Source organism: Olea europaea, unplaced genomic scaffold (assembly GCF_002742605.1).
Source record: "Olea europaea var. sylvestris unplaced genomic scaffold, O_europaea_v1 scaffold2264, whole genome shotgun sequence".
NCBI lineage: Eukaryota > Viridiplantae > Streptophyta > Magnoliopsida > Lamiales > Oleaceae > Olea > Olea europaea.
Genome location: NW_019240698.1, coordinates 41,708 through 52,184, shown reverse-complemented (window position 1 = coordinate 52,184; position 10,477 = coordinate 41,708). Strand labels below are relative to the sequence as shown.

The window sequence follows — 10,477 nt, the reverse complement described above, 5'->3', positions numbered from 1 at the left end:
ATATATATATATATATATATATATATATATATATATATATATAGAACATTACATTTTAATATTTTTTTTATCCCATATATACTTTAGTATTAAAATGAAAATGAAATGTGAAAAAAATATCAACTCCTACAAGTAATCAATTTGGTAGCTAATTCTACTTACCAAACAAGTCCCTATATATTTGATTAATGTAGCATTCTATTGGGAATGTTAAATTATAATATTTTTACGAAAGAGTAATATTATTCATAGTCGCTCACTACGTTAGTCGCCTAACGTGGCTTCCTATATGACGGTTTATGATTTGATATATTAATATGGTAATTTTTTTTTACCATATATATCAAATCACCACAAGCGTGTCGCGTAGGACGACTGCAATAGTAAATGATTGTAAATAACATTATTCTTTACGAAATGATGGCATTTGTTCTCACAATTCACGATATTTAAGGCTGCAAACGTAATTGAATTTGTTTGCACTCTCATTTTGAATTAATTTTGACGAAACTCCATATTTCGAAAATATCGGACTCCATACATATATGTTTATGTATAAAAACCATGGAAATTCTAATGCTTCTATTTATGTTATACACTTTTTTTATGTTGAATCCTTTTTTATAACATTTTTTCTTCATTTATTTAATTTTTGCCCCCACCACTCTGTTTCTATTACCTACATGTCCACTCACATGAGCAATATGTATTTTTCACACAAATAGCGAGGTTCACGTGCGTTGCACGTTTGTTGATTAATGTTAAAAATAAGTACATGTAAATTTGAGATAAATTCATTTGTAAACATGAAAGATATTCATAGATTGGTCCAAATTGACTTATTTTTCATTTCTTTTTATATTTTTTATTCTTGATACGAACATTGGCATTTACTGTATTTAAATTCTCATTTGCGACTCTTTATTTATTAAAGTTAGTTATGTATTATTTAAGTTTATAATATTTTTGTATCCAATGTTGTTTAGGCCCCGTTTGTTAGCCATTTTTTTCAAAATGCATTTTTCTTTCTTTTCTTTTCAACCACGCATTTGGAATGCTTTTAAGATTTGGAACATTAAATTGTTCTATTGAATAAATAGCACTAATATTTGGACGTGAATTGGAGTACATGGATGGATATATGATCTCAAATTTTGATAGATCTTCTTGTTTAGTTGGTTTTAAGTCAATAATTAAATTTAAATTTTAAATGTTCAAAGTCTAAACTTTAGTGCAGACAGTTCTAATTTGTATACATGAGAATCTTGTATTACTTAATAATTTATTTAGTATATCTTTATATTTATTTCTCTTCTTGCTCAACTCTAGCATAGAAATATTTCATTACTTGTAAGAATAAATGTAAATGGTGAAAAGATTCCATTACTTGTAAGCTCAAAATAGAAGCTAAAGGTAGAACAAATTACAGATAATGTTTGTTTTAACTACTTCATGAATTGCATAAAATACAAGTGCTATTTTAAAGTTCATCTACAAATTTCAAAGGCTATTTGAAGCTACATCTTGCACTTCAAACTGGAACTCACATCATAGCTCCAATGCTTAAATATTTCACATTATTCAAGGAATTGTTTCATCTCTCCAGTAGAAAATAGTAAACACCGAACACTAATAAGGAATTGGTGAGAATCGGGGCAAGTGCTTGACAGCAATCCAGTGATAATTTTCAAGAAATCCTTTGTAAACTACATTAGGAGCCTTCTGTCCATGCTTTGGCACAATGTTTTCAAAAGAAACCTCATTTGTAGAAGATTTCAATTCCTCCCAACTGAACTCTTTAAAGCTTGGCAATTCATTTTCTTACCATTTTCTGTGACCATTTTACACAAAACCCAATAATATAAATTAAAGAAAAATCAAGATTTATGATCTAATTATTTATTTTTTAAATGTTAAGGCATTATTGAAACCAGTTGAAGTTTGGAAAGAATAACAAAATAATATAGATGGGTAGTTTCCTGCAAAAAAATAGAAGCATTATTAAACTCTATACACGAAAAAGAAGGATACATGCCCAGAAAGAGAATTGTTGAGGACTCACTGATTCCAATTCTATATCATTCTCTTCCTATGCAAGTGTAATCATATCAATATGCTGAAGTAGTTCTTTCTCAATTGCATTAACCTCTTTCATTTTTACCATAAGTGAACCGTGTTCATGGCTTATCTTCCTTGCATGTACAGTATCATTCCGTAGCTCTAGCTCATTCAGCTAGTCTGGCTGAAAACCAGTCATGACAAAGAAAAGCACTACTTAAGCATCATTAAGGGCAAGAACCCTAGGTAAGGGTTTCCTCTCAAGAAGCTCCAAGCTCTCATCATCTCCAGTCGAGATATGGCTCTTCTTGTCAGCAAGCCCAACCTTTTCAATAGTCGAAACAAAGTCACTGTCTCCAATGATTGATATCACTCCCTTGTCACTAAGCTCTGCCAATTTCTTAGCTATAGCCCGAAAAATAATAAACAATTCAAGCACTTAATTTCAAATATCCAGGTAAATGTGACAGAAAATAGAATTTATCTACAGTTATGAGTTATCTTATTATCTACTATACTCATGTTCCTATGGATAACTTGTCGAATTCGAATTACCCATAGGTCCATTCCAAATGACTAATTTCATAATATCTAGAGCTTTTTCAAACGACTTGATAGTTTCAGGTCTAATATCTAATCCCATCCAGCCATTAGGAATTACAAATGTCGAAACAACTTGCAAAAATGTTGAGTAACACTTCAGTAACTACTGTACAGAATCAGCTTGTTGGAAGCTGCAATCATTCCCATCTTTCTCCATATAATTATGTAGTACCAAAGTAAGCAATTTATATCATTTGCTACCCAGTGAGAATTACAGCAAGTCAAATTAATGCTACAAAAGCACATATCAAATCAAAGTTATAAGGCTCATCTAGAGCTTAAAAACATTATCAAAATGCCGTTGAGTAGAAAACCTACCTTGTTGTCTGCATTAGTAACAACAACATCAGCATGATTTACTCTAAATAACACAATAAAATTTTATATATATCAACATATAATAAACATAGCATAAATCTCAAATCCTGCAGTACAAAAACTCGAATTAATTGCACATATCTGGAAGAAATGTTATTTCTAAATAATCTATCAACCAAAGTAAAAATGTCACGGCAAATGCCAAATTGTAGATGAAAACAAAAAGTTTACAAATGGAATTTCACTAAACAACTGGTACATACTTATCATTGGGAGGTAGAAGTTCTTCTATTTGTTGTTTCTTCCTTTCGGACAAGGGCAAATCTATTAACCACCTGAGCAGTAATTTTAGGAATTTTTTATAAACAAGTTTTATTAATATAAACTAATAAATCAAACCAAAATAAGAAAAGAAAAGGAAAACTTTGCCTTTGTTTGAGTCTAAGGAGACTCTCCTGTTCCTCATTTTGAGATGTCATGGTTTCAAAATCCTCTTTATACCTCTCCTGTTTATTACTACTTCAAAATGCTCCTCCATGCTCCGTGTTTCTTTTCGCTCTTCCTCCTTGTATGCATATATGTGAGATAGAGATACAGGGTCACAATGGTGACCTGCATTTGCCAGGTAAAAGTTAAGAATAAGACTGAAAAAGGTGAAGCAACCATAAGCTTTTCTAAAAGTTATAAAGTAAAGTTTTGACGTGCTATATATGTTATTACTTCTCTCAATTATAATAAAATCATCCTCCTTAATCAGATCATATTTTTGGGGATGATTTGCATGTTTAGTTGTCATCATGTAAAATGTTGTGTTATTTGGTCAATAAGAAAGAAAATCCTTCTCGGCAGGGATGTTGTAGTCTATCTCGTCGAAGTTGACTTTATCGGTCAATGAGAAATAATGGGATATAGATAAAGATAAAGATAAGAATAAGGACATAGTTTAGGTATGATTTTTTTTTTTTTTTTCAATTGTAACAATGCATTCATAACTTACTTAAAATCGTGTCTATTCTTCTTTTGTTGTTGCTTAATCTAAAGTTTTATTTATGACTTACTTGAAATCATATCCATTTGCAATTTTCTTATATTTGGCTTCTCGAATCATGCATATTTTTATATTGATTCCTTTCGAATCTAATTGTACTAAGAACCTTTATATAACTTATGTTCAATCTGTTTGCTACCCATAAGCCTAGAATGGTATCAATTTTTTTTATTTAAATTTTTTTTTTCTTTTAACCAAAAATTTATCTAGTTTATATGCACAATGAGAAATGGTTAGTGTCGGACTCATGTAGTTTTTCATTTGTGACACGATATATGTACAAATAAATTTGTGATGGCATGAGTCCACCGGAGTCGTGACAATGAATTTTCATCAATGGTTGCAACAGGAATTTTCCTCTCGCTTAATCAATTATGATTTATAGACTCGTCACTATATTTTGTGCTGCCACTTTTATCAAGGAAATTTGTGACGATAGAAATCATTGAAACTTTTTTAAGGTTTCAATGACATTAATATTCGTCATTGAAGCCCAATTTTCTAGGACGGTAAATGTTTATATTTGTACTTTTTTGTCACATTTTTATCCTTACCATTCAATTAATTAGTACATCTTATCCTAAGGTAGTTTCTGTCCAATATTATGTTAGAATGCTTTGAAACCTAGATAAATATTTTGTCAAACTTTTTTATTTTGTTATTTTCTACTTATTTAAAAATATTAGGGGTAAATACGTGTATATGCCCTCATTAAGGGATTTTTTTGGATTGAGACAATGGGCTAAATAGCAAAAGATTGAGAACAAGAATGTGATTATAAAAAATAAATAAATAAATAATTGAGAACAATAATGTGATTATTAAAAAAAAAAATGGGATTACAAGTGATACAATAAACAAATGTTGGAAACTTTTTTTGGAATTAAAATGTGGTGTATCAATGAAAAACTATGAGATGAATATAATTACTAAAATAAATAATTATTCACTAAACAGTATTATAATTGTATTTTACCTAAATTCTCTGTCTATATTTTGTAGGTTAAAATGGATTTAGTTTAGGTTTCAAATCAATATTTTCTTTCCTTCTTTTCTCTTCTATACTAATTTATTCACTTCTCACAATTTACGTGTATCTAGGGTTTTATTGTTGTTGATTGAATTTTTTTAATCGTTCTCTGAACTTCTTTGGTTAAAAAGAGTAATATTATTTGGAGTTATCCACTATCATAGTTGTTTTACGTGACATAAATGTAACAGTTGATAATTTAATGGATTAATGTGATTAGTTTTTTTATTGCCTCGTATATCAAATCGTTAGCTGCCAAATGTATATCACATAAAACGACCACGATAGTGAACGATTGCGTATAATATTATTCGGTTAGAAATTATATTTTGTTCACAACGTATTATTTTTCCTTTGTTGGGTCAGATGTCTCGATCAAATCACTGAACAATTATTGCGCAATTCATGTTAAAACCTAACGTATCCAGAGTTAATTTCAATTCTGGTCACTGAACTATCATGAAAATCTCAATTCGATCACTCAGTCTTTACTTTTTCAATTTCACTAGATTAATTTCTGACTCATACATGGGCATTGAAAATTTGAAAAATAAAGGATCGCTGACTATTCAAAAAATCAAGATGTATACGATTGTGATTGGATATTCACAAACTTCACTTACATGATTGTCTCTTTCTTGACATTCGTGAGCAAATCAACAAATTTGAATTTTTCATGAAACTTTGCTATTTCTTATAAGCTTCCGCTACGTCAAAATCAGTAATAGAAAAGCATACTACATATAAAAGAATCTTCACCTACAATGACAATCCTAACCTTACATAGGACGTTTTCCATGAGGATCTAATCTGGGACTCTTGAGGCTCCATGTAGAAGTGACACTGTTTGTATTTGTTGTGGAACCAGAAGAACGAGAACTGTATTCTCCTGAAGTTCCAGAGCCAGAGGTCGGGGGTAATGGCCTCGCAGTCCTTCTATATCTGGAACCTGGGAATCCAGGTCTTGTTGGTTCTTTGAGAGTGCTTGGCTTCCTTGACAGTATCAACACCACCTCGTGCATGTTGGGACGCAATGCTGGATCAGCTTGGGTACAAAGCAGCCCAAGTTGTATGCACATTGCTATCTCTTCGGGAATTGCTGAGGGTGCCATAGTGTGATCTGCAACCTCCAAGCTTCTACCTTGCTTGTAAAGCCTGTATACCTGCAAAAGACAACAATAAACTTCTCAGAAAAGATCTGTTTTTGGTACTTTAATTACAATCTTTACAGAGGTATATTCAATACACAAATAACAGATTTATCTGGCCCTTCGATCTAAAACTAACATGAAATTAAGGGCCATTAACGTTTGTGTACTGCCGAGGCAAAGGATAGAGCGTGTTCATTAGGCAGAGACGTTCTACACACAAAACTAATCTGAGCATCTCAAAAACAACAGAGTCGAAACATGTAAGAGAAATCATATTCTTCTGAATGAATGCGAAACATATTCTTGTCAACCCCACGTTCAAGAATTATATTTTTCGGGTGTCTAGGATTACGAAAAATGCATTACCTAATAGGTCGAATTGTCATAGGACCACTAGAAGCCAAAATTTGTCTCAACTCTATCTGAAATAGGAATTTAAGTACTCCATTCCTTTCCCGCAGTAACAAAATTCTAATTCAGTATTCAACTACCAACTATGCAGGTCATTGACAGAAGAATTGATGAGTACAGAAAATTTATTTGCTGTCATGACCTTGGGTCTCAAATTTAGTATTAAACTATATCAGATGAACCGAAGGAATAGGATAAGGATCCACAGTCAACAATTATACTTTGGCTAAAAGATCAAGTTCTTACCAATTCAAGTAAGTTCCGTGAGTTAGGATCATGATTATAAGTTAAATTCTTCTGTCCACTTATGAGCTCCAAAACCAAAACCCCAAAGCTGAACACGTCTGCTTTCACAGAAAGTTCACCATGCATGAGATACTCTGGTGCTATGTAGCCACTGTTCCGAGGTTAATATAATAAGCAATTCAGCAGCATGACATAGGATTCCAAACCGATTAACCATAACAGTAAGCGAAAAAACAAAAATTAAAAGCATAACCACATACTTGGTACCAGCTACACGAGTGTTAACATGTGATTGATCCTCAGGAAAGAGACGAGCCATGCCAAAATCAGAAATCTTGGGAACCCATTTATCGTCGAGTAGGATATTGCTGGCCTTGATGTCGCGGTGTATGACACAAGTATGAGCGCCTTCATGAAGGTAAACCAAGCCCTTTGCTATGCCAGTTATTATGTCATGTCTTTGCTTCCAATCAAGTACTTGCTGACTACCAGAATCTAATTTGATAACATCACATGTCTCAGTATCATTGTATCACTTGTAATCTGAAGTTTATAATATAATTTGAACATTGTGCAAAATATCAAATAAATCTAAAGCCAATGAATTAAAAGATTTGACACTGTCTCACACATCACCTGGAGACTACAAATCCTCATCAAATCTTCTACCATTGACATTTGTATCTAAGTGTTTGTGTTCTAAAATTTTTCTATAGTTTTATAAACTTTTCAACTAGTCAAACAACAATTTTTACCACACATTTCATTTCATGAGATCCACAGCTTCCATTAACTTTCAACCACATATTTTATCAGCTTTTATCAAAATTTGCTAAAAACCTTTTATCAAAAGCTCTATCTAACAACCCCTAAATGTCACCGGGAAGAATCATATAAACAGTAAGCCAATGGATGGCAGTCAATTTGAAATGGACAAATATAAACCTCTTCAGTCAAGACATATTAAAGAACGTCCTTCAGAGAATTTAAATGCAACAAATTAAAAGTAGATGTGTTTTTTCCCTACTCTCTCACGCAAGAGAAATGAATCCAAAGTCAACCACGTCCATTTCCCTCGCCCTTGGTCATGTTAGATCACATTTACAGCTTCAAACACAATCAACCATGCTCGTGGACACAAAAAACAAAGAGAGATTGTATAAATTTAGTAATCTCAGGCCCTAAACAGGAAGCAAATGCTAAAACTCAATCGTGTTTTTAAGTAATATCTCAGTGAAATTGTGCAACTCTCTTTCGTGCAACAACTATGTAGATTTTGTCAAGAACCAAATACTTAAATAGATAAATCTGAGAAACATTGTAGAACTTACTAAATAGAAGTTTGTCAAGGCTCTCGTTAGCCACATACTCGTAAACAAGCAGCTTCTCTGCATCATGCACACAGTATCCCAACAAATTCACCACATTTCTATGCTGCATTCGCGTCAACAACTTCGCCTCGATCTGAAACTCTCTCTTACCCTGATTTGAGCCATGTGCTAGCTTTTTCACAGCTATTTGTCTCCCATCACTCAATTTTCCCTACAAATTACAAATGCCCACGAGTCTAAATCAAGTCTTTGTTCAGAATTCACACTAAATAACCAATCCACCCCCCACCCCCACCCCCCAAAAAAAAGGGAGGCCTGTTTTATCCTTTTTAAGGTGAAATTCAATATGCCCAGAAGCAAAAATTCAAGCTTGTAACTAAAAAGACCTATATTACCTTGTAAACAGGGCCAAATCCACCTTGACCAAGCTTGTTTGTGGGGTCAAAATCCTTGGTTGCAGCTTTAAGGGTTTCAAAAGGGAACTGCTTCTGTTCTTGCGCTGCAATTGCTTCCAAGTCTTCTTCCGTTTGCCCTATTCAAATCATCAAACAACAATCAAATAAAAACCCAACAAATCCACACAGAAGAGAAAAAAAAAAATGGAACATAGCGAGATTTTACCTCTGTTTGAGTTAGAAGTGAAAGGCTTTAAAACGTTTTGAAGAAAGTCCTTGAATTTATTACTCATGGCAAGTGTCGAGATTAAATAATCAAAGTAGCAGCATAAGTCTGATTAGTTGATTCTCTATCGTTTGGATTTTTATTAGTGAGATTCTGTAAATGCCTTTTATTTTGATGTTAGAAGCGTGTGAAATTTATGAAAAATGCGTCAAAGAATTGGTCATTTGGCTATCGATCATGAATTATTTAGTATTTGTATGAAATGATGTCTGACTTGGAGCACCCACGAGGACAGAACAGGACAAAATTCCAAACATACAAATCCGAGTTCTTCTACATAGCCAAAGCCACGGGAAGAATGATAGGCCGGCAGAAAATCAGGGAAGAAAAACAATAATGATTCATGAAGTTGTTGGGTGTTTTTTTTATAATTTTTTAAACTCTTCAATCATGCATTGATATATGTACAGTGCTCTCAAGGTATAGTCCATTAGTGCAAAGGATAGGAGTGAGGTTATCTCGCTCCTTACTGTCAGCCGCAGTGTGGGGGTTCGATTCCTGAAATATGAAATTGAACTCCTTGTAGGCGCAATATATAGACAGCTTTTGTTCTCTAATATACTAGGATACATTTCGAGATTTAACTCCCTCATGAAGTTCTAGGGGCAGGACGATGGGGCCCTCAAAGTTAAGGTCCAACCTTTTCTTTCTTTTTACATGTACAGTCTATTTTTCACCTTAGGGTGGAGGACAAGCTCAAAAATAGGGCGCCCATGTTGCGCCCTTTTTTTGCCCTTTCCCCCACCCTAGACAGGAAGCAAAATTGATTTTTGAAGCAACTCAGACGCCTCGGACCCCAATCAATAGGGAGGGTCATGTGTCCCCCTGTATGGCCAGCATCATATAGGCCATAGCCAATCATTCGAAATTCATTTTTTTTATTAAACTCCTTTTTTTAGGTCTCTTTTTCAATTATACATTTTTTCAATAAAATAATTTATACGTAAATTTAGAAAAAATTTCTTACTTTTTAATTTCATGTTATCTAAAAAATCACTATTAAAATATCTATTCACCCTAAAAAGGGGGCTCAAACAAACTAATAGATACAAGTCCGTATAGAATATAAATATTTTAAGAATAGATTTCGTGAAACGTAATTTTTTTTTTCGAGGAAATATGTAGTTAAAAAGTAAAGAAAATTTTTAAATTTATATATAAAATTATTTTATTGAAATATTGTACACGTTAAAATTTGAAGAGTTTTAGAAAATGGGAAGACTAAACATGGATATATTTATATATGTTGTAAATGATAAGTTTATTAGCGAACGAAAATTGTACTACTTCAACTCTCTAGAAATTATTATCGTTGTATCACTTATTCTTCCCTATAAACATAAGCTTTAATTCTTAATAAAACACACAAATTTATTAACTTATTTTTTTCTATTTCTCTCTTTTCACAACACGTTATCGGTAGGATCCTCTCAAAATTAAAGCAAAATATTTAGAAACTAAATAATTTTTATAAGCATAAATTTATCGCATGTATCAAATCAATTCAAGCTTCCAATTCAAGTCTGTAATTGGTTTATGTAATTTAGCAAAAAATCATATCTACTATTTACGCATCCAACTCATGAATCCACGCATCTCG

The 10,477-nt window shown here is 32.5% G+C and overlaps 1 protein-coding gene across 1 annotated transcript; it reads right to left on the bottom strand.

Moving 5' to 3' along the window:
• Positions 1 to 5,623: 5,623 nt before the first annotated feature.
• On the bottom strand, positions 5,624 to 9,175 carry LOC111381161 (putative receptor-like protein kinase At4g00960). Its single transcript, XM_023004907.1, has 6 exons — positions 8,818 to 9,175; positions 8,592 to 8,728; positions 8,197 to 8,407; positions 7,126 to 7,360; positions 6,866 to 7,016; positions 5,624 to 6,220 (listed from the first exon to the last, which is right to left on the bottom strand). The coding sequence occupies exons 1-6, from the start codon at positions 8,882 to 8,884 to the stop codon at positions 5,837 to 5,839; spliced, it is 1,185 nt and encodes a 394-aa protein (XP_022860675.1). The 5' UTR covers positions 8,885 to 9,175; the 3' UTR covers positions 5,624 to 5,836.
• Positions 9,176 to 10,477: the final 1,302 nt, after the last annotated feature.